Raw genomic sequence first — 24815 nt, forward strand, 5'->3', positions numbered from 1 at the left:
CTGAAACCTATGGTTTTTTCAGTGAATTTCTAAGGTTTTTTAAATGCTAATTCCCAACTATAACGTGCCTGAAACCTATGGTTTTTTCAGTGAATTTCAAAAGGTTTTTTAAATGCTAATTTCTAACTATGCCTACAGAGATAGGACATGTGAAGAAAGAAGAAAAAACACAGCAAGAAAAAAAAGAAATGCAGAAAGAAGCAACAGAAGTCCTCAAAGACGAAGAAAAGTGCAGGAAGAAGAAAAACGTGCAGAAAGAACAAACAGAAGAGCAGAAAGAAGCCTTGTTGCAAAATCATCCTGTACCCTCAACTTTTTCAGACGGATACTGGTGGTAACGGAGTCTGACTAACCAGTCCTAGAGCCAGTGCCATGTTAAAAGACACTCAGAATACAGTGAAAACACCTACATACACTAGGGTACACTATGCGTTGGGGCCCCCCTGTGATTAGCATGACCTCCTCTGTAAGCCCCTAGTATATAATAGGACAGGGGATTAAAACTACCTCTTAAAACGCACCACAGGCCGTGTTTGCACACGTCAACTCAGGTCCCGTCCCCTCCCTTCACCACTGTGTAAACACGCCCTGTGGCCGTTTTTAGTTGGGAGATTAAGTTCATTTGAATCCCGAGTGTCCCTAGGGTTCAACTAGCCCACTAGGTACCTCCAGTAAGCGCCACAGAGCTGCGTTGCAGAGAGGTGTAAAAAGTGTCACGGCCTGGACAACCTCTGCAACGCAGCTCAGTGGTGCTTACTGGAAGCACCTGGTGGGCTAGTTAGCCCTCAGGCACCCTCAGGATTAAAGGGGAATTATTTCCCCAACTTAAAACGCGACATAAGGAGTGTTTCCACACGACACCTCAGGCCCCGTCCCCTCCCTTCCCCACTGTGTAAACACGCCCTGTGGCCATTTTTTAAGTTGGGAGATTAAGCCCCCTTGAATCCTGAGGGTCCCTAGGGGCAAAATAGCCCACTAGGTACGTCCAGTAAGCGCCACAGAGCTGCGTTGCATAGAGGTGTAAAAAGGGGCGTGGCCTCAGAACACCTGTCTGCAACGCAGCTCCCTGGCGCATACTGGAGATACCTGTTGGGCTAGTTGGCCGTCAGGGACCCTCAGTATTGAAGGGGAATTAATTCCCCAACTTACAAATGGCCAGGGGGCGCGTTTTCAGAGTGCTGCATGGAGGGGGCGTGGCCTCCAGCGCGATGCCGGTCTTTTATTTATTTTATTTTTTTTAAGAAGGAGGGCTGTGTGGCCCCCCCTTCTTTTTCTAATTTATTGGCCCTGGGGACCCCATCCCCCAGGGCCTGCACCCTAATTTTTTTGTTGAAAAAAATTAATTTGGCCCTCCCAAGGGCTTAATCGGCCCCGGGGTCCCCAACCCCAGGGTCATGGCATTTTTTTTTTTCAATTCTTTAGGAGGGGGGCAGCGTTGCCCCCCTCCCCAGGCCACTTATGGCCCCGGGGACCCCATCCCCCGGTGCCAGCCTTTGTTTTTTTATTATTTATACTAGACACTCTCTAGCCCATGTGCACTGTAACACCACCCTGTGAATATGTCATGCCACATTTGCCTTCGCACGGGTTATATTGCCCCATCTAACGTGCCTTCCTCGATGCCTATGTTATAACGCACAGCGCTATGCCATACATATTACAATATGGGATCCATATCTTTGTCACAGTGCATATGGAACGTTACATTTCCCAGCACATATTTTATATTAAAACTTTAGAGACTAGTTAGGTTACACAACACCGCCCTGTGCATATTACACTCCAAGGCGCATATCGCATAGCACGCGCTAGTGCCTGTGCTATCTCGCGCTCTCCAATGAATCTGTCATTGCGCACAATGTATTGCGTATTATATTTCACGCCCCGGTTCATCTTATATCACACTTTTTAGTGCATAGTTTATACCATAAACTATATCTAGTTTTCATTTTCAATCGTGCTCTCAGGACTATGTTCTATATAACACTGCGTCCACCTACCCTTTTCAGGGGCATTACATTTTGCGATGGGGGGTGGAGGGTCAGGGGGTGTTTCTGCCAAGTGAGCCCGGAGTCAGTCACAAAAGTCCTCTTCTTCCTGAATAAAAGTGAGATTATGCTGCATACTTGTTCATATTTTAAGTAGTTCGCACAGACACATTTTAAAAACAATAAAGTTCCTAATACCCACCTTCTCTGAAGTTAGCTTGCTGCCCATCCACCTCCTCCCTACCCTCTGTTGTCTGAATCCATGGACTAGCCTCCTCCCTCCTGCCATGCATGGTCTGATGTGCTGCCACTGCCCTCCATTTAGCATGATGTACCAGTCCACTCCTCCTGCCCTCCATTGCCCAATTCTATGGCCCATCATTGACCTCATGCTTAGCCTCTGTGCTTAGCTTGCTGCCCCTATTCTCCTTCCCCCTGCCCTCCGATGTCTTTGTGCATGCCCCTGCTCCATCCTTTTTGCCCACCATGTTCCATGGACCTGCCACTCCTATCTACTCTGAGTGTTCTGTTGAGCTGCCACTCCCCTCCCACCTGCCTAGCATTGTCAGATGACTGTAACCTGTCCCTGCCACCTCCACCCTGCCTGTCCACATGCCATGCCCCTATCCCCTTCCTCCTATCCTCCATGGTCCATTTTACTGCCACACCCTTCTGCCCTCCCTGGTCTGTTGTGCTGCAACTGCTTCTCCTGCCTGCCCAGCGCGGTCTGTTGTGATGCCCCTTCCTCTTAACTCTCTTGTCTGTGCCCAGGTCCTGACCCTCCTTTCTATCCTCCATGGTCCTTTGTGCATGCCCCTGCACCCTCCTTCTTGCCCATCATAGCCATTGTGCTGCCACTAACCCTCCCGCTTGCCATGCATGGTCTTCTGTGCTGCCATGGCCCCTCCCACCTTCCCTGTGTGGTCAGCTAGCTGCCCCTGACCCCCTCCCCTCCATGGTCTGTGTGTATGCCATCATAGTCTCATTGTTGCTCTCCATGGTGTGTCTTGTTTCTAGTGCCCATCCTGCCTGACCTCCATGGTCATCTTGCTGCTCCTGCCCTGCCCCCTTGCCCCCAGCCCTCAGTTTCCATGTGCAGACCCCTATTCCCTCCCTCCTGGCTAGTCTGTTCCATTGTAATGCCCCTGATCCGTCCCTCCTGCCCTTTATGGTCTGTTATGATGCAGCTTTCTCTCCTGTCTGTCCAATATGGTCAGCTAGCTACCATTGCCTCTTTCCCCTCTGTTCTCTGTTGTCCATGTGCATGGTCCTGTCCCCTCCCGATTGCTTTCGATGGATTGTTGTGCTGCACTCCCGTCCCGCATGCCCTGTGTGGTGTATTGTGCTGCTGCAAACCCCGATGCCTGCCCTGTAGGGTCAGTTTGGTGCACCTCTCCATGTCCCTCCTGTCCTCTGTTATCCAAGTCCATGTCCCTACCCAAATTCCTCCTGCCTTCCATGATCCAATGTACCATACTTGCGAACATTTTGAACTTGGTAAGAGGGAGATTTTGAAAAAAAACAGGGGTATTGATTTTCCCCTTTGAGTTACATTGAAAAAGAGGAGATTGAAGACAGGAGACAGATCAAATAAAGCACATTTGAGCTTAAAAACATTGGCCGTTTCCTGGCTGAAACGGGTCGGTTGGCACGTATGGTTATACTACCACTGCCTCTTCCTTCTGCCCACAATGGTCTTTTATATTGCCACAGCCTCTCTTGCCCGTCCTGTATTGTTGATTAGTTGCCCCTGCCGCCCTTTCCACTGCCCTCCATAGTCTGTTGTGCTGCCACTGCCCTTCCTGCCTGCCCAGTTTGGTCAAATTGTTGCCTCTGCACTCTCCTACCTGCCTTTAATTTTCAGAGTCCGTGCCCCTTGCCTCTGCCGCTCAACAGTATCCCAATGAACAACTAGATTGCTAACATTCTATATTTATTACAAAAGTGTGGAACGCCTGATGTCATCTTGATGTAATCAAAACTGTAATACCTAGAGCATTTCCTTTAGAAATTACATATATGAGAGGGTCTTATTTGCATCAAAATTATGGTTAGTGCTCTAAAAAACGAAAATGAGGACATATCTGAGTTTTCAAATAGCGACAAAGAACTTTTAAATTATTTGCAATCTATGTTTTTTTATCCAGTCGACCACTTGATTAAATGTTGCACCTAGGGGAGAGGATGTGGTGTTACTTCCAGAGCTGCAGACTTTGCAACTGGGGAACCAGGTTGGAGTTTCTGCTTCAGGTCAACATTCTGTGATTCTGGTCAAATCACTTAATCTCCCCATGTCTACAACGAAAATGAATTTGATCTTGTGTGATGTAACAAATGCTCATGTAAAGCACTCAAATACCTGACAAGTCTGCACTGTATGCAAATACACCAAAAATAAGTGTTTTGCACACTTTTGTCATTGGGCTACACGTGGGCTACATCTGGGTGATATTTGTGCTGCATTTGGGCTCTTTTGTCTCTGGTGGCCATCTTGGGAGACTTATTTGTTATGAAGTTTCCTAATTTCCTCATTTACTGCAGTCTCCTCAGTAGGAAATGCTTTCAGTTTTTTACTTTGATTCCATCAAGAAGATATTGAGATATGTCACACATTTGCCATAAATTCTGAATGTTAGCACTCTAGTTGCTCATTAGATCACTGTAGTAAAGCTACTACTCACCACGGAAGTCTGCTGCTGGTATTGAAAGTGCATGTTTCAGTCTGCATATCAGAATTTTTTTATGAAATAGAAGAGGGTTTGAGAAGTCACTCAAAATGTGCCCTAATTTTTGTTTCGGCAGCACTAATCATACTTTCTATGGCAAAATGAACCCAGGACTATTAGCGCTCTAGTTGTTGTTTAGAACACTCTGGGAAGCTGCAGTAGAACACAAAGGAATCAACTGACAGTCTCTGCCCTTGCTGGATAGATCACCTTCCAAACCTCTGTGGGAAAAGCATGAGAAAATAGTTTTCTCTCAAACATGATATCACAGCAGAAGGCTTTTTCACATGGTAAAATCACCTTAGAACACACCACAATTCCTAAAATGAGTATGGTACCATCAAGAAATGATTTATAATGTAACTAAAGTCTTAAAACTTTCTATTAACTGCAATGCTTTTTAATGAGGTGCTATCATGTATATTGGTCCCAAGATGGCTGCCAACACTTCTTGGATGAAGTACTGACAGCCAATCAGATCTCACGATGAGATGTGTGGTTAGGCTACGCCCAGATATATCTATCTTTTTAACTCTAATTTTCTCAGTAACTACTGAATGGATTTACACCATTTAATCAAAAGGCACGTGTCTGAACTGAGGACTACCTCTTTGCCAAATTTGGTGTAATTCCGTTCAGCAGTTCGGGCTGTAGCTGCGTCAACAGGTCCTATGGGAAAATGCATGGGGAAAACGCGTTTTGGGACCCCCCTTTTTTTCTCGGCCCCCGCTTGACGAATCACCGTGAAATTTTTAGGATAGGAGCAGACCGGAGCTGGCCAAAAGTTTGGAAAATTTGGCTAAGATTTGTCAATCGGCGCCAACGTTATTCCAAATAGAATGTTGCGGATTTCCTATGGAAAATAGGTCCTAACTATAACTACCTACTGGCGACTGCCAGTAGGATGGATATGGATATGGATATATATATATATATATATATATATATATATATGTATTAGTTCTACCTAATCCCCCCAAGGCCCACACCCGTAATGTACTAAAATGGGAAGCAGAATCAAATCCCAGCAATCTAAAATACAACTAGTAAAGCATTTACATATCCACTTTCACAAACAAAATCTCCCCTGTCCGTTCCAGACCAAATACATGATTATCAATAGAAGATACTGGATCCCAGTTAAACTCCATAAGCTCAAACTCATTCAAGATCCCAAATGTTGGAATTGTAGGTTACATGATGGCGATTTAACTCATATGTTCTTCCGCTGCCCCATTCTGAAGGAGTACTGGGATGATATATTCAAATTCATAAAAGAAACCTTGAGCACTACTCTAACCCGAGAATCCTCATACATTATCCCTAGCCAATTCGAACCACAGCTTAAGTTTGCAGTCGACAGCCTAATATATATCAATAAATATGTATATTTTAATTTACCGGTCCGAGATGGACTGGTGAAAAAAAAAAAAAAAAAAAAAAAAAAAAGAGTGCAAAAGCGCTTTTTTATTTTTAACAAACAACCGAAGCACTAATGCAGAAGGCAATGCGTAGAGTGGGAGGTGTGAGTAGGGAATGTTGGCGAATTACACGTGCGAGAGACAGCAACGCAGGTGGAGGGGACAGGGACAGGGACAGGTGAAATAGTGAGGTGCAGTGCTGGGTGTGAGGGGTTGCATATTGCTTGTGTGAAGGAGCAGGAAGAGAAGCATACAAGGGAGACAGCTAGAAAACATGCAGTCTTGGGGAGAAGTTCAGGAACACAAAACAAATTAGTTACTCAGAAGCACTCATCAAACAATGGAAGTGTGCAGTCAGAGGTGTTAAATACACAAGCTGGAAAGCATAAAACAAAGAACCATTGAATAAAGATTAAGCAAATACGATGACAAAAGGCAAAGGAAATAGTAAGCAAAGGACGGAATTCCTTCCTCTGGAAGCTTTCAATGTGCCCCCAATATGTCTTTGCAACCAGCTGTGATGTCTGGTAGGCTTCGACCTAAAAAGGATAAACTTATGAAACTTACAACGCAATCTATTGATTTTCACTTCTATCGATAAACAGTACATTTCATAATGCTCCAAGTATAAGACTGAAAGGGAAGTTTATTTCATGAAACACAAGAGAAAGCACCCATATAAAAAGCTTTATTAGAGCTGTAAATTAATTATAAAGACAAAACTTCATAACCTTTGGAATTGGCAGTAGAACCATTTACAAGATGCACAATATGTAGATTTCTCAACTTCTTCTTTGCACTAAACCATATGTAAGAAAGCAAGAATAGAATACAGGCAACACATTCAGAAACTAGTCAGCAACACACACACGTGCAATTAAATGTAAACATATATATTTACAAGCATCAATATAAAGGCACATACCTCTCTATGTAGTCCTGCTTATGTAAAATAACCTCGTAAATGCAATTAATAAATATGTGCAATATCAACAAACCTTCAGTTTTTTTAACATTTCAATCTGTAAAAAATATATGTATTTATATACAAACTGTTAGTCCAAAGGAGTTAAAAAAGTATATACACAATTTGTTATCCCTACATTTCACAAGTAGGCACATAAATACATTCATGACAACTTTCAGGAATGTCACACCAATGCTTTCTTTGGACAGGATTCTAATTGCCCAGTGCTTGTTATTTAGTTCTGTAAACGATATTGCAGACTTCAATAGGTTACAGAGCATTTGTCGGTATTCAAATGGACCTAGTCACGAGGAAGCATTTGCTACAGTTTAAAGCGTGAAATTCCCAATCCTATACACCGGTAACTGTCAAACCTCATGGAATCAGATTATTACCTGGAAAAAGTAAACATAAAAAAAGGATGCTGTTTATGTACATTTCCTTCCTTACAGAGACAGATCACCTCAAGTTACCTTTATTTACAACTGACCAAGCAATTACACAACTTTTAGTTTATTCCAAAGTGTTTGTTTTCAGATCATAATGATATTATATATACCTTGTCAGCTTACACAAGAATAGGAAACAAAAAAGTTGCAATCAAATGTTGCAACATTGAGTCTGAATTTTTAGCACAATGGGATGTGTTAGTCAGTGAGTGGTGTCTCAAAGGCAGATATTCAGATGACAAATTCCTTCTTCATCACGAAAAGACATCATAAAAGTCTTCTGAAAACATCATCTTCCATCGGATATTTTATGTTTCAAAAAGCCATTTGATTCAACTCAAAGAATGTAACACTTGTGATTTCAACTGTGCTGGTAAATACATGGGTGTTTGTACCCATAACTGATACCAAACGTCACACGCTTCTTTACAGAAGTTTAAATTACAATAAAGGACTTCCGTCACCCTCTTGAGCAAAATAATTCTAATAGGACCTTTTAAAGATGCTGGAGATGTGAGGGAATGTCATGTGCCATAGTGACTCATGAAATTGTAGCCCTTCCTCCCAATTGTGCCTTATAAGAAGAGCTATTAATCGGGCAACAAAATGGCAAGCAGAAACGTGGGACTTGAAGTTCGAGGCCACTGTGCGAGCTTGGTACCCTCTGGTGAGGATACCCGTGAACTTCACAAAGCATTCAAGGATGCTACAACAGCAATATACTGACACTTAGTTGCCATGCGAAAGCTTGCAATAGGCAACATAAAGTTAATGAGAAGACCAGCTGTCCTTCATGCAAAATTAAGATTAAAGCCGCAGATGACTAAATTACGATCACTGCCTAAAAATAGGAGATTGGTGAAGAACTAAGAAAATGTTCATGATAGCTGAGGAAATCCAACAGAAGGAAGGGGTGTCGTAACCTCTTTATGATCTCTACTAAAGAAATAAAAAAAAAATGTCTTCCAGATCACCACTTTAGATTAAACCAGTTATGCACAGGGCTGTCACATTTGGGCAAAGAAAATGCAACCGTTGACAAAAACTGATAATTCTTCACTGCATTCTGCCAAGAAACTGATTGATTGAATTCTATGTGCACCACTGGGAACCAAACATGATATATAGAATTCCACCTTTATACTAGCCTTGGCAAGGATGGATACAATCAGAAAGTCATCAAAATACCATTCCAGAGGGTTAACATGTCTAGCCAAATCCCAAAATATTACATTTTTGCTTTAATGGGCTGTTTCCTAGGTGAAATGCCCATAAATGTGTTCCTCTGGAACGTTGGAGAGGATTCTATAAGCGCCACAAATAAGGTGGTAATGAAAGACTAGGGCTCGTCTACAGGGAAAGATTTCCCCTCACCTGGAAGGGTGTAGCACATACTGAATATAAAGAAGTAACACAGATATGACCAAAGGACACTCACCAGAATCACCAAAAGATACATTTGCAATGTTATTACTAACCAGAGCAGGAAACACATCCAAGAAAAAGTCACCTAGGATCGAATACAACTTCATCATTCAAGGTACAGCCCAAATGCACTCAACTAGCTGGTGTAGTATCCTTCACTCTCAAAGAACAACCTAAATATATGCACTTATGAGCCATGGTTTCTAGAATCACAACACTGTGGTCTAGGAGGAGAAGTGGTTTTAAGTATCAATAGTCAAAACCTTACCCAGAAGAAGGACCATTTGCCCAAATTTCAAATCCACAGTAAGGGGAAAGTGCTGGGATAGAAGCAGATTGGATTTGTAGATTTTGGCAGAAATTGCCAAATGAAACAAGAGCTCAAAGACCAGAAAGAAAAAATCTGTAGCCTTTAGAGCAGAGAAAGACCAAGTCCACACACAGATGTCAATTTGCATTACAAGTAACAAAGGAAGTCCAGCAATGAGGGGATGGCATTATGGAGGACCTGAGGTATGGAGTTTAAACCAGCAAATCTCAGAAACGTCTGCTTTGAGTTACCGATGGAAACGGGGATGTATCCATAACCGAATTTAGTGTCTGAATCCATGGACCACCACTGACAAAGTTCGAGGATTCACTGGGATTGATCTATCTGTAAATGGAGGGTTGGAAGCCTTCACTCTTCCTGGATTTGGGTACCCCACAATAACCTTTAAGTCAAGAAAGAGAGATAAATGAGAGGAAAGCGGAGTTTCAAGAGATTCTGCTGTCACCTTTCAAGTCCAGTGCTTAACTTCAGCTGTTTCCTTCAGTTGTCCAAGAATTTGATCCGATTCTGGAGGAGGACCTCAGATATTTTGAAGGATATTCAGAAAGTGCTATTCTTTAGATTTGTCAGATACCTGGTAGTCCTCTCCCTTTGACTTACACTAACAGACAGGTAGACCTTGTAGCTTCTCTTCCATTAAAAAAAAATGAAACAGTAAAAGCAGGCTTGCTTGACAAGCCAACAGCCCACGTGCACAGCTGTGGCAGCAAGATCAACATTTTATAGGGCATAGCTGAGCAGAAAAATATTTGCCATTAATTTGTCATCACTCATTGAAAGCATTGCATACCAGTAATGCTTGAATCAATTAATTTGTCTCTTAATGCAAGGTGGAAAATGAAGAGGAAATAGACTTCCTGCCAAAGCTCAGTGCTGCTTAGACTACAAACAACTGTGCAGGTAGTTTGAAGAAACCATTCAAAAACTGGCCCACCAGAGCGTTATGCTTGGTGTACATTTTCTATTTTAGAACTAAGAAAGAAAGCAAATTTATCTAGATCTCAGTCAGCAACATATGTCCGGTTGTAAGGGAATTACAGTCCTTGCACATGATTTCTAAGGTGGCACTCCAGGGACCGGTGGAGTCATCTTTCAACCCTAGCCAAGTCAGCCTGTAGTCTGGTATGGCATGAATGCCAATACCCAAACAATCGATTTTTTAGTATGACCTTAGGTCATCAACCATTGGTGTATCAATAAAGCAGTGTCAACACAGGAAAATTAACTTGTGGGCATACCCACAGGCTATTATCAAGATCTTGCACACATGGACACAGAAGGCCCCTCGGGGACATTGCTCATGGTTTCTTTTTTGCGTTGAAGGTTCATCAGGACACCCACTAGCATAAGGAAATCTGTGTATCTCAAGGAAACACCGAAGAGAGTAACATTCTACAATCTATACTGAGGTTCAGGTAGCAATTTCCACTTTGCCGAGTTCAACTGTCCAGAAAATAATCTTTTGGTCGAGCAGCTTGGAAACACAGAGATTACCTGACTAGTCTCTTCTTCTGCTGGGTGAAGTCCGGGGGTTCCCCAAGCAGCAAACCCAAAACTCAAGGTGCAGCAAAGACGTGTCAAGCAGAAAATAAGGTGAACCACAAAACGTCACAGTCTGGCCAATGGCTTGTTGTGCCTGGCACTCAAGACACACACATAATTAAGTTAAACGGGGACAGACAAAAGCAGTGAGAATTAAAACAACTTATGAAATGAATTGCAGACTTTTCACTGCAGGACAAACACCGAGGCACCCTCGACAGCGGTATTTGCCCCACAGTGAAACGCTTTATTTATTTATTGCAGACGGGGGTGGGGGTTGGGTGGAGTATTACCTACCAATTCCTCTGCTACGCCCCTACCACCACGCCCAGTGGGATTTCACCACCTCAAACAGCAGTGTTGCTTAATTAGGTGTTGCAGTGCAGGCAGGCAAAGATCAGATGGCCTTAATAAAGTGGTGAAAAGTCCCCATAATGTGTGAATTACGGAGACTAGATGCCAAATCAGAAACTTGTAGTTTGCAGAGAAGGCCACGAATAAAGGAAAATTCGGGAAAAAGCTATGCATAGGTCACAGCTGCAAGCAGTGGGTGACAAAGGCAGGTTGCATTAAGAGGGCAAGCTCAAACGGAGGGATGTTTGCTAGGCTACCATCAAAATTGTTTTACTGTGCAGAAGATGTTCTAAATGTTCGTCCTGCAAGTTCGGCCTTGTGTGACCCAAAGAAGCAAGATCAAGCATGCTTGCAGGCCCTTTGGATTAAATGTATGCTTATTCAAGTACAATGAGGGAAGACTGTCATCCCCTCCCAGACAATCCAATTAAAGATACACAAATTCTCTACAGTGGCCAACAGAATAGGTACAGTTCATAGACAAATATATTTTCCTACTAATAGAGGAGGCAGCCCACTGAACAAAACCGTTACTTACTGGTAGGAGCAGCTTTGAAGCTTGAAGAAGTTTCTTTGTTCACATGCTGCGCATTATTCTGCTATCTAGTGACCCAAACACTGGATGGCGGAATAATGCACAGCATGTGAATCCAGAAACAATTCATGCTGCAAACCATTGCTTATTTTAAGCAGATAAAGACTATTCCTGAATAATGCTGTGAGTTGTCTAGGCACCATGATGGGTTGAGAAGTAGAGACTTAAGTGCATGCAAGTGATCATCCTCTTTTGAATTCAAAAAATAATAATCAAAATCCTTTACTAAGACTAATTTATCAATAACATTTAACTTTTTAATATGTTGGAGTAGAGTTGTCACATTTGTTTGGTGCGAAAGAGTTCTGTAATGTATATATTTAAGTAACTGTAAGAACTGAACAAATAAAAAAAAATACTACTGACTAGAAATGAAAGAGTGGAGAGCATTGCATAATTAAGAAAAACTTGGTTTGTGGTATCAGTTTTATCCATGCACTGTGTTCCCTTTGCTGAACACACTGAGGCAAACACAAAGAGCTGGAAACCATATTTAGAAATCTTATGCTGAATGCAGCGGGAGTGGGGTGACAATGTGCTTATACTTTGGAAAAAGAGCGAAGGCTACACCAGCTTTAGAAACTCACAGGTGGAAGGTTGTAAAATACATTAGATAACCGCATTCTTTTAGTACCATTTACAATAATCCCACCGCAGAGTTCTGCAAACAATGGTGCATGAACCATTGCTTGACAACAGAAACTCTCAAGTTAACTCACTAACCACTATTTTTCATGGTACCACACATGACAGAGCATTTCAGATGACATGGCATCACTAAATAAAATAAACAGAGAGGAATTCCCAGCTAACTTCCAGGAAGGTGGGACAGTTGATGCAAAGGAGAGGCAAAACTTGAGCAACTCTGCCAGTCACGGCTACAAAAAGAAGATTCTTGATGGTGGAGCAGTAGTGCTCTCGACAGCATACCTGGATAACTTAAAAAAAAAAAAAATTCAAAGTCCATTCTATTCATCCTTTAGCATTGGAATATTGGCCAATAAATACCCCATCCACCCGAAAGCACACAGATGAACCCACTCCACCACGATCATTCTGTAGAAGTGCACTTTTTTATGTGTATTTTCCCAAGCCCCATAAATGTACATTACATGTCAAAACTTTGCACAGATTGCTATTTTGTGCTTGTAGTCTTTATATAAATACCAATATCAACATGATACAATTTCACTGCTTCCTTTTCCTACTTCCAATGGGTCAATGAAGATCTTGTAGGTTTATAGTGCTTCCAGTGAACTGAGAGCGGGTGGGGACAGTGGCCTCTTCTGTGGATGCTGGAGGCTCCTGAAAAAGCAGGAAAACATGTCACTATTCCATATCACGACACTTAGCTATAAATAGAACATGCAGAAAAATGGTTAGAAACTACATATTTTTTATCCCACTGCACCCAAGCAACAGTAGAAAAGCTGGCACTCATGCCCTAGTCACAAGCAAGTCAGACTATGGGAGCACCCTCTACACTAGGAAAACTCTACTTCGGGATCTCCAAGCAACTCATTAGAGGACTACAAACCATCCCGAACTCCGCAGCCTGACTTATCCTTAATCTCCCACGCAGAACTCGCATCACAGCACATCTCGGAGAACTACATTGTGCTCAATTCGAACTCCTCACACACACATTCAAGGCACTACACAACATTGGCCCCACCTACATGAAGTCACATCTCTGTCCACCAACCACCCAGACACCACCGCTACGAAGGACTCCTACTCGCACAGATACAACGCATTTAGAGAACCAAATTAGGAGGACAGATGCTCTCTTACATTGCTCCTAAAGCATATAGTGACCTCTGACTCCACATCAGAGCCGCCTCCTCTTCTTAAATTCTGCAAGCAGCCGAAGACCTTTTCAATTAACCAATCTACTATAGGCACAGCATAGCACACACATCTGCCCAGGACTAGGATACCCTTGTAGATGGTAATGTGCTTTACAAATACACATAACAAGTTACTGTGAATCTGCATGATGGGAAGTTTACAGATCAAATAAAACGCAGTTCAGGAGGTTTTTTTGGGGGGTGGGAGGGGGGGGAAGGGGAGTTACAAAGCAGTTCCTTTTCCATCATGGGAATTTTACCATACTAGGAAGTAACCCAGCATGGCGGAAAACCCTAAGAAGCGCGAGGATCAACTGGACTGGCACGTTATGGTAGCGGTCTCGCTTAGCGAATCAGTTTTCACATGTTATTCAACAAAGTAATGGTTAGTGAACATTTGTACTGATCACCAAAGTAGTAGTAACCGATATTATGGCAGTAGCACCACGTCTAACGAAACGGCCTTGCTGCATTTTGGTAATGAAGCTATAAGCAGAGATATATCAACCAATTAGGAACAGGAGCCCCAGGCCCAGACATTGCATAAAAATAAAAAACTGTTTACTTTTTCTCAACTCCAGAGTTCTGCATGGGTAATATTTCACAGCTCGTTTGAGATTTTTTGTATAAAAACTTGCTCTTCAAAGGGTGTGGGTTGCAAACAACCCAAGTAAATGAAAAGCTTAGTTCATATGCCAACATGAATGTTTTGGATGAAAATGATGCATATGAATAATCATATACAGGCCACTTTATGGGAAAAGACAATACCTCACCACAAAAGCAATCAGAAGTGTCCATTTTCCAGTGCTATACAGGTTAACACAGCTGATAAGATATATCTTTCGAAAATGCCTTAAGACCTTTGACCTGGCCTTGCAGTTGCCTTGCAGAGCACATGGGTGAAAGTCATTTGCAGGGAGTATGGCCATTCTTGGGCTGAGCAAGGGTCATGTTCATGTGCTGCACTAAACCTAAATTTTGCATGATCCAGTGGGTTGGTGCCATACAGCAGTCACAGGGCATTCACTTAATCACAACTGTGCTTAGCTGAAGGAGGCTGGCAATGAGTTATATGGGCACTTTGCACAGAGGCACCAAACCGAAGACCATATGCGTTATGGAGACACCAGGGCTGAGCACAGTGGTTGGCCAAAGGTGAATTGATATGTGATCAAAAATAACACAAATAAATGTTAAGATCTACTCAAATATGTGGAGATCCATACTCGTCATTATGTCAATGGGGATGTAATGTGTGATGTCACTAGTGATGTTATTTTCACGTGTAAGGTCGAGAATAAATCAATGGAGGAGAGTTGTGGGTTACACAGTTATCCAAAACTTGGCAATTACATTTTTTTTCTAGATTGCATTTTTTTAAATAATGCAGGTCTAAATGTGTTTCTCAGGGTATTTATGAGTTTTTTTGTTAAACTAGCCGATGTTCTATTTAAAATTTTATTTTTTGATTAAATACTATATCAAACTCATGTTTTTATATTCCACAATTTTCAACAGTTTACACCCTTCGGCTAGATACTTCTATGAATCTCACAACAGGGCAAGCCCTGCCTTCAAAGCACCAATGCAGACTTAAAGGATTTGGCCACACATAAGTTTAGGTGCAGAACTGGACAGCTGTGCAGAGGTTGGCTAAAGGATATCCCTGGGAACCATGTTTAAGAAAATCAAAAATAATACACATTTGAGTTCCTACACTTAAAAGCACATAATTGGGAAAAGATAACAGTTTCGATTGAAGACAATATAAAGAACAAAACAGAGTGTGTTCGAATATAACAAATAGAATTGTGGTTGGGTCCCCTAGCTTGGAATGTTGTACCTGTGTGCAGAGCTGAGTCTTTCCAGGGCAGTAAAATGCAAAATAAAAGTTTGTGATGGCTTTCATTTTTTTCTTCATTATAGAAGTAACGGTTTACAAAGTTGTTTGAAAAACTTTCCATGATCCTGCTGGATCCACAGTTATAATGGTGGTCATGTTATGAAGAAGAGGACTACCTTGATGAAGAAATGCTGGTTCTTGGAGTTCGACTAGGCGCCTTCGAGACTGTTCACCCTTGCACTCATAGGCCTAAACAACAACCACGAATGGAGCTTGGTATGGATGAGTCCCAGAGTGGCACATTAGAACAAGATCTGACATCATGCATGTGGGGCATCACTTAATTGCCCTCATTAACCACTTAATTGCCCTCATTAACCACTTAATTGACCTCATGACGGTAGGATACAAGTATAAATTGACTTGTAGATAAAAGAGCCCCTCTCTGGTAGTCTCAGCTAGAAAATCGAGGGAGACTAGGAAATCAAGGGGTTGCTAAGCCACCGGGGCTCCTCTGCTTTTACGTAGAATACTCATGAAGATACCATACAGCATTAATGGAAGAAGAGAGAACCAACAAAAAACGTGTTTAAAGACAGGGTGGTTCCGTTTGCCTGGGGATACTCAAATCTTAGGCATTTCAAGCTGAGTGCATGATTGAGTCAGAAAAAAAAACAGGACAGGTACAATCAACGTTCTGTGGAGCTGGTAGTCAGAGGCACCATCTTCAAGGAATACTTGCACAGAATTTGGTAGCATGTATACATGGAGGGGAAGGAAAATCAGCAAAGCGATGAGTGATCCTGCTGGAATCATCTGAAGTTGCTACTGCTTAAATGGCCAAAGGCCAGCTGTGCACTGGCATCAGTGTTTGTCAAATGAAACTCTTAGTATTAGAAAGAAATGGAACAAAAGAGAAGACAACGGATTACACCAAATGAGTCTTGAATAAACCCACAGAATGTTGCGGTGGAGCAGGAATGTTTTTATAAATCTTTATTTTAGCACCGACAATTGTTTTTCTGAACGTTTCGTAATGTAACTTATAGATGAAATAACAAATTAAAACAACGAATATAGTCATAATCACACAAATCACAGTAAATTAGACCGCAATCCCAAATGCATTCCAAAAGTGTGTCATGCAGATCAATATTCAGTCAATGACTGCACCGTCACTGATTTTAATATTTCTGGATCCAGGTTGTAACCGGTCAGAGGCAGAGTAGTAGATGACTCAATATTTATAGAATATAAATGCTTCTATATACAAAGCCAAGTTTGAAATGCCCGTCTTGTTTATAGAATGTCGCTTTAACCATCTTCATTTATGGCATTAATGAATAACATCACCATTTTTCAAAAACAGGCCTTGGCAAAATTAACAAGTCTCATCTTTAATATGAAGACCTAGACCTAAGTGACTATGCCAGTACCCGATTGCTTTGGCACATCTGCAGCCAAAGCATTACATAATTTCCAGCACACAGGTGGCCATCTTGGAATTGTTTCTGTTAAAGTATACTTGCAAAGCATCCACAGTGTTGATAACTCGTGCATATGCAGCGGTGGCAGTTTGTTATATCCTTTGAAGATGGCTGTCTTGGACTCCATGTGGAAGAATTAGGCGCTATACAGCACTACAATAGGGATTGGATATTGTGCTACATTTAGGCATTGGAAACAGTAGTTTGACGGGTACATGAGTGTGCAATTGCAGACAAAATGGAAGGACATAGTGATCTGGAAATGTATAAGAAATAAAGGAGTATGCTTAAATGTGGCAGGAAGAGGACTGTTTTCTTCATACGTATATGAAAAGCAGTGTGCTGCGTGTGTGACGATACAGGAAAGTGCACTGCATGTCTATATGAAAGGGCAAATTGAGTTGCATGTGCTATACTATAGAAGTACATGTGCATAGCTGATAGTATAGGCTATGTAAAGGAGGCTGTAAAAAGATTATATACAGAAAGGGGACATTTGCTGCATAGAAGGCACCATGTACCTGTAGGCTGCCTGAGTGTATGAAAGAGGCTGCTAGTGAGCATTACTCTAGCATGTATACTGCATGTGTGTGCAGTAGGGAACTATTTGGAATACATATATGTAGAAGGTAGTAGTGTTTCAGACCTTTACATTGCAGTGCACTGTGGGCTTATGTGCACATGGTAATGTTCAGCATGTGAGTTTATCTTAGGGGACGGTGTGCTGTACGTGTATAAAGGAATTGTATTGCATTTGTGTAAAAATGGAACATTGTGATACATGTGTACAGTAAAAGGGGGTCTTGCGCTGTGAGGATATTGTAGGGTTTGAAATACACTGTTCGATATGTTCATACGGAAGCTGAAAAGTTATTTCTTTACGCAGCAGAGTTTTAGGATAAATTATGCTAATTTTGTGTACAAAAAATTGTGTTTTGCACCTTGTTGAATGAGTGCCTGCCTGTATGAGGCAAAAGTGTTCTGAAGTGGAGTGTGCAGCGCACGTGGACATGAAAGAGAAACGTATACGATGGTTGTGTTTCTAAAAAGAGCACGTGGTCGGAAGAGGATACATGTTAGAAACTTATGGAAATACTACAGGCCCAAGCATGCTTGTCTATACGAATAAGGAAGTGTACAGGATGAGCACATGGAAGAGAATAGTTTGTTACAGAACTGAAGGTCTGGTGCTGCACAGCTATTTTGGGAGGGGACTAGGTGCTTCAAGAGTTTATGGAATGCAGTAGCCTGTTGCATGGTGTGTGCATGTTTTAAGGTACAGGAGTGTACTGCATGCATATACAGAAGTGCTGCTTGTAAAGGAAGCTCATGTGTATACTGAAAGGAATTATGTGCTGCGTTTGAAGGATGCACTCTACAGGATGTGTTCCACTATAAAAAAAAAAAACAAGAAATATGGGCCTGCACCACAGTGGCTACGTATTATAATCCAGCCATAATTAAGGTGCAGTAACTCCTACACCCTAGGACTCCGTGCCACTTGACCTGCTTCAGTATGGATAGCTATGCCTGTAATATCAGAAACAGCCTTACTTATACACAGGCATGACATTTTTGGAAGAGCCAATGGTGCCGTCTTACATATTGAGAATATCAAAATGAAAAAAACATTGAAATGCAACTGATTCATATCTGAAACAGTCAATTTACAGTTACAATGGGCAACTGCTGTTCATGGAAAACACCTTACAAAAAGTAACTGGGTGGCAAATGTGTTTTGAAAAGTTTGTCACCAAATATGAAGGAACCAGCAAAAAGGTACATTTTTATAGAGACGCATCAGAGAGAGACTGAGTAATTCTCCAATGTGAGCGTTCAGACATTTGCAAAAAGTAAATTTGCTTACTCAAAGGCACAGGTACTCTTTAACATTTGCCCAGGGACCACAAAGTATGGTCTGTGCAGTGACCGAGGGCCGCACTGTGGCAGCAGATGGTCCTGGGTGGGCCTGGGATTGTGCAAGCAGGTCTAAAAAAAATGTTAAAAGAGGAAAGCATTTATTTTCAGGTTAACCAAAGTGAAGTGCTGCAGGACACCTTAGTAGTTAATGCATTTAACCTGCAAATAAATGCTTGCCCGTTTGTTTATTTTTTTAGTAGTGCTCAGCAAGTAAACAGCAGCTCGTGCTACAGTTCACATAGGGGGCCGCATGTAAAGGTCCATTTCCATTAAGCAGTCCAAAAAGAGGCCCAAAAGCAGTTAAGTTGTAGGAGCTGGGTCGTACGTGTCACACATGCTACAGCAAAGTTCACAGAGTGAAACAAGCAGCTGATCGAAAAAGTGTGCTGTGCTTGGTCGGGCTGCTCTTGGTAAGTATTTGTGCATGCAGCCATGCTCATGCACCTGGACCTTGTGAAAGTCCTACCCTCCTCAAGTACAGGGTGCTCAAAATTCTGTGAAGCACGTCCTATGCCTACAATAGGCAGAAGCGAATGATGGCTATAGGGAATGAGTGAGGCACCTCCTAGTAAGCCCACGCTTCAGCAAGCTTCTGAGGACCAAAGGCGGCTTTGGGGCAAAATAAGTCCTGGTGATCAGCAGAAGAGGTATCAGTGGAGGAATGAGTGACGAGGGGGAGGGGAAAAAAGCATATAGAGGGCAAGTTAGAGAAGGATATAGAGAGAAGCACACAGACAGCAATACGGAGTAGGAAGAGGGACGGAAGGCACACGAGAAAAAGCTGAAACACACACTGTTGTGGAGTGCTTAATCAAAAAGAAACAAGCATTGGCATAGCAAATAGGTCTCGTACAGAGAACTTTCAAGTGTATAGCAAGAGTTATTGGCTTTACCGATGTCTTTGAGACAAGTTGTAGAGCATTATGGCTGATGTGGTGGTGCTCAGTTGATGCTGAATGATACCGAGGTGGTGCTGAGTCATACTGGGGCAAGGCTGAGTCATGGGGAGCTAGTGGTGCTGAGCTAGTGCGGAGTGATGCTGAGTTGGTGCTGTGCAGAGGTGGTGCTGTGCAGAGGTGGTGCTGCGCTGAGGTGATGTTGCACTGATGCGGAGGGTGGTGCTGCGCTGATGTGGTGCTGCGTTGATGTCGAATTACTACTGAGGTGAGGTTGCGTTGGTGCCGAGGCGGGGCTGTGTGGGGACTTAGGTGGTGCTGCGCTGGTAGTGGTGCACTGACACTGAGATGGTGCTGTGCTGATGTTGAGGTGGTGCTATGATGGTGCAGTGCTAGTGCAGAGTGATACTGAAGTGGTACTGAGGTGGTGGTGAGCTTTGGCAGAGGTAGTGTTCAGGTGGTGCTGAGTGATGCTGAGATGGTGGTAAGAGATCCTTTGGTGGTGCTGAAGTGATGATTATTGATGCTGAGGTTGTGCTGCACTGGTGATGAGGTGGTAGTGCAGCGCTAATGCTGTAGTGGTGCTGCGTTGGTGCTGACCTGCTGCTGAGGTGGAACTGTGCTGGTGTTGCAGAAGGTGCTGTGCTGGTGGTGCACTGATGCAGAGGTGGTGCTGTTGAGTGATGCGTGGAGAGGCTAAGCTGGTGCTGACTGATGCTGTGCTGGTGTAGAGTCAAGCTTAGGTGGCGGTGCTGCACTGGTGCAAAGCAGGAGTGATGCTGGGGTGGCGCTGTGTGATGCTGGTGCTGCGTGGCTACTGCACTGATTTTGAGGTGGTGCTGCGCTGGTTTAGAGGTGGTGCTGTGCTGGTTCAGAGGTGGTGCTGCGCTGGGGTTGCACTATCTACTTGCGGGATATATTGTTAAGTAATCTCACATTACATGCCGCGTTTGTAGAGCACTAGGAGGCATCCCTTGATATTGGTTTTATTTCACCAAAGATTGAAAAAAAAGCATTAAAAGTTGAAGGCGCGCATCTGAAAGCTGCTTCCATTTGCAAAAAATTGAGCAATAACAGCATGTTAACCTCTTTAATCGTATCCAAATAATCATGCTGTCAAAAGTACAATGTAAATAGGTTGAGGGCCATCTTCTTAAACTACACTTCCATTAAGTAAGTATATTATTTAAGGTTTGGACATTTGAGCTGATGAAACCAAAACGTCATATCATGGAAAAACAACAGACTGAAAAAAAAGCTGAAAAAGTACTTGTGAAACCAAAGATAGTGGAAAACAAGATATAGACATATTTGCAGCCCTCAGCTGAGCACGTTCAGAAAGCCAAAACAAGCCCAGGCAAAATAAAAAGTAGTGCGCCGAAACTAACATATGACCAATAGTAAATGATCCATGTACCCGGGACAGTTTCCAGGGCATGTCGAAAACAGCAGAAGGAGAGACAAATATACATGAATCGCCAACGAAAACAAAGGAATTTCGAAAGGCACATGATGGGACAAATCAAAACGGACGGGCGTTGTGAAAGCCCATACAGTAGATACAGTATGTCTCGAGAGGCAGCATACGCGGAGAACCCTAAAAAGTAGATCTGAAAATGTGAACAGTGCAACAATACAGGTAAAGAGTCAATATTCCAGGGGAGGGGCATTCATAAGATGGACAAGCACAAGGCACGCCAATGAGAGTGATAAAGCCTACCAATGGTACTAATGAGCAGGATTTAAGCCCCAGTAAGTTCCTGATAAGTTGAGAATAGGTCTTTTGCAGTCACACAGCTTGCACTATCATTTAGGCTCAATCTAATAATAAGGTATTGTCTTTACTTTTGAAAGTTTGGAAGATTAAAGATTGGTAAAAAATAAAATAACCCTTGCTTGTCAAAAATTTGTGGGACTTCTGTTTCTGGAGAGAAAAACAATAAAGGAAGAAATCTCTTTAATGCACATGAAAACCATACCTGAAGGATGTGCACTGGCAGATCAACCGTCAACTGAGAATGCGAAGAAGATGCATCAGAGCCAAGTGGGAATGGCAATTCCCCATTTCTTGGATGGTCATCCTGAACAAGAAAAAAAGCAAAAGTTATTTCTTTCTATTCGGATAGAACAGCCTTTTGGCACTCAGAATACACTCCTGCTGCCAGAAATAACTAAATAAACAGTCATTTAGTCTTTAAAAAAAAAAATACATATTTGTTTCATTGCATCTCTTTTTTTTCCTCTCTTTCTCACACACTCTACACTTCTAGGTGGTTGCACCACCTTCACACACACCCCACTGACTTGGGAAAGAGTCTGGCTCTAGTAGGACAGCAGACTACAGGAGACTATTACAGACTGCTGTCTGCAGAAGAGAAATAATTTATAGCAATTGAAAGTGGCACACAATATCATATAAAGCGCCTGGCAGCTAAATATTTCGGGGGCTTGAAAGTCAAATGTATGCCTAAAATTCTGTCACGGTGAGGGATGACTGGCTGCAGAAGACTGACTGACATATAGAGGAGTGTGAATGGATACCTGTGATGCCCTAGATTTTGATGTATATGGGCTGGAACATAATCCTTTCTTTCACAAGAAGCCACTATCAGGCGGAGAACAGAAGTGGTTTTATTTGAAATCAGTGCTTAGTCTGTTCTGAATGTCAGATAGTTTTTTTGGCCTGCCAACAGAGCATGCTGGTGTAGTCCAACTTGCTTCTATGGACCAATCACTGCTGGGTTTAGCTCTGTGACCATGCAGGAGAAGGTTTACCTAAACTGCAATTTGAGAAGTGTTTTTAACACAGTGGAAATGTATTAGGATAAGTTCAGTCCATCTTTCAAGTACATTCTTAATTCTTTGAGTGAAGGGCGAATCAGGCCAAATGGCTAATGGTGAAGTTCCTTTGGAGAAGGAGGGATCAGCTGAAAAGTTGGTGTGGGCTTTTCCTGCCCATCCATTTCTAAGGCCCCTGGCTAAATCTCGTAATGTACTGCAAGCTATAGGCCTTTATTCAGTGGATATTGAAGACAATCTCAAACGAAGACCCTTCAGTGTTCATGCAAACGTCAAGACAAAGTAAAAAGGTATTGAAAGGGAGAGATTAAACAAGAGTGAAAAACAGAGTTGATTATGTGAGCTAAAATGCATCAAAAACGGGCACACCATTAGGAGCCACTTTCTCACATATATTGTGATGTCATTAGTACAGCAGCGCACATTCAGCCTTTGATATGGACAGGGTACATTTTCAGGAGCCTGGTGACGCCACGCTTCCCGAGTGAATATTTCACACTGGAGTTCAAGTTAGCTTGTGATGCATTATAGTTATGGTGTTTCAGTCACATTCTCGGTTAGGTGGCTTTGTCTTTTTTACAGAGGAGCTAATAAACAATGCACAATATGGTAAGTAATTCAGCTGTATATCATCAAGAATGAAGCTAAAGTTAAAGAGGAATACGGGCAATTTCTGGAAAATGGGAAATCAGGCAGCAGCGCTATATGGTTTGATAAAAGCAGGAAACAAAAGCAGACCCACACAATAGATTTATCAGAGAGAAGCAGGTTCAATTAGGTCTTCCTCCACAGTAGTTTGTATCTACTGAAGGGAATATTGCTCTTTCAAGGGTTGTCCGGTCTTTCAGTAGAGTAGCAGAGTTTTCTAGACAAACTATCAAGAGCTTATCTTAGAAACATGGATAGGCTTCTCTGACATTCCTGCAGCGGTCCACCTCCTACCATGCCAATCACCACCAATTCATATAGAAGGTTTGAACAAGGTTCAAACCCCCCTTCATATTTTTTTATCTATATATGGATACCAATGGATCTGTAGTCCCAGACAACAACATCAACATCCACCAGTAAGCCAACAATACCCCAATCTACCTCAAAGCATCTACGACCAATGACAATCTGCATCTCAAAACTTAAAGCTGCACTAAGATGGACTGCTATCATAGAGTAGCATTCAGTCGCTGATCTTATGGTCCGTGCTAAATGTCAAGTTGTGATTTTTACCCGATGCGTTTTATTGTATTAAAGCAAAAACCATCAATAAAATTATTTTATTAAAAAAATTAAAAGAAAGACAAATTGACCTCCTACCTGCAATAACTGTATCTTAACACATTGGGATGCAGCTTCCTGGTCATTTACTACAAGACCCTCACTTGGTAAAACATTGGCCACAAGCTGGCTCCCGTTACCAGGTGAAGGAGTACCCAGAGAACTGTTGTCAGTTTTCTTCTGTGTTTGGTCTGAAGAACCTAAAGAGGAAACAAAGAGATCATACTTTTGTGTAAGTATTTTAGGAAGGATGATGAAGGATTAAAACAGAAGTGACATTCTGAGACTCGGGATGCAGCAGAAGTTTCCAGTGGCTCTGGTAAGCAATGCAAGAACATTTCTTACCAGAGTCGCTGGTGATACTCTGCTACTAAACGACCGGAGGTCCTGCATTACACTTTCAGAATGGAGCACATGCAGAACCCCATAGGCTCCATCAATTATGCTGCCTGTATGCAAGGGCACAATCCAGGCATGAGCAGAAAACATGGCACAGAAGCTCAATCTCCTGGGCATCTTCTGGCTGCTGGGATACTGAATACTAAATGCCTTCCCAATCCCACTAAACTGGACATCTGGAAAAAGTATGGGCTACAGACCTAGTGGGAGAGAGGCATTGCACCTGCATACAGGGGGTGTTGGAGCTTCGGTACAGCATTCGTACCCAAACAAAAAACGCACCATTTGGTAAAGAATAGAGTTGTTATCTTGCGTGACAGCTTTAATTCAAGGACATTTTCGCAAAGAACCTAGGTACCGGAATGCATGCCTGAACCAAAAATAATCCATTAATATCGCAAGTTTTATGTTCAAAGAGGGCCGCTCTTTTGGTCAGAGATGGCTTTTTAATTTTGCAATGATAGGAGCAGTGGATAATTTTCAATGAAATGGCAATCTTAGTTGAAACGGGTTTCTGTGGCTCAATAGCAATTTCGAAGAAAGCGTCT

The 24815-nt window shown here is 42.4% G+C and overlaps 1 protein-coding gene across 1 annotated transcript in view; it reads right to left on the reverse strand.

Moving 5' to 3' along the window:
* Positions 1-6806: 6806 nt before the first annotated feature.
* LOC146797417 (zinc finger protein ZXDC-like) overlaps positions 6807-24815 on the reverse strand; it is a 72475-nt gene continuing 54466 nt past the window's right edge. The window contains exons 8-10 of the mRNA XM_085624428.1: positions 23908-24068; positions 21777-21878; positions 6807-13103 (exon numbers count right to left, since the gene is read on the reverse strand). Of these exons, the coding sequence (XP_085480554.1) occupies positions 13017-13103; positions 21777-21878; positions 23908-24068 (350 nt within the window). The 3' untranslated portion in view covers positions 6807-13016. The remainder of the gene's footprint in view (positions 13104-21776; positions 21879-23907; positions 24069-24815) is intronic.

Source organism: Triturus cristatus, chromosome 9 (assembly GCF_964204655.1).
Source record: "Triturus cristatus chromosome 9, aTriCri1.1, whole genome shotgun sequence".
NCBI lineage: Eukaryota > Metazoa > Chordata > Amphibia > Caudata > Salamandridae > Triturus > Triturus cristatus.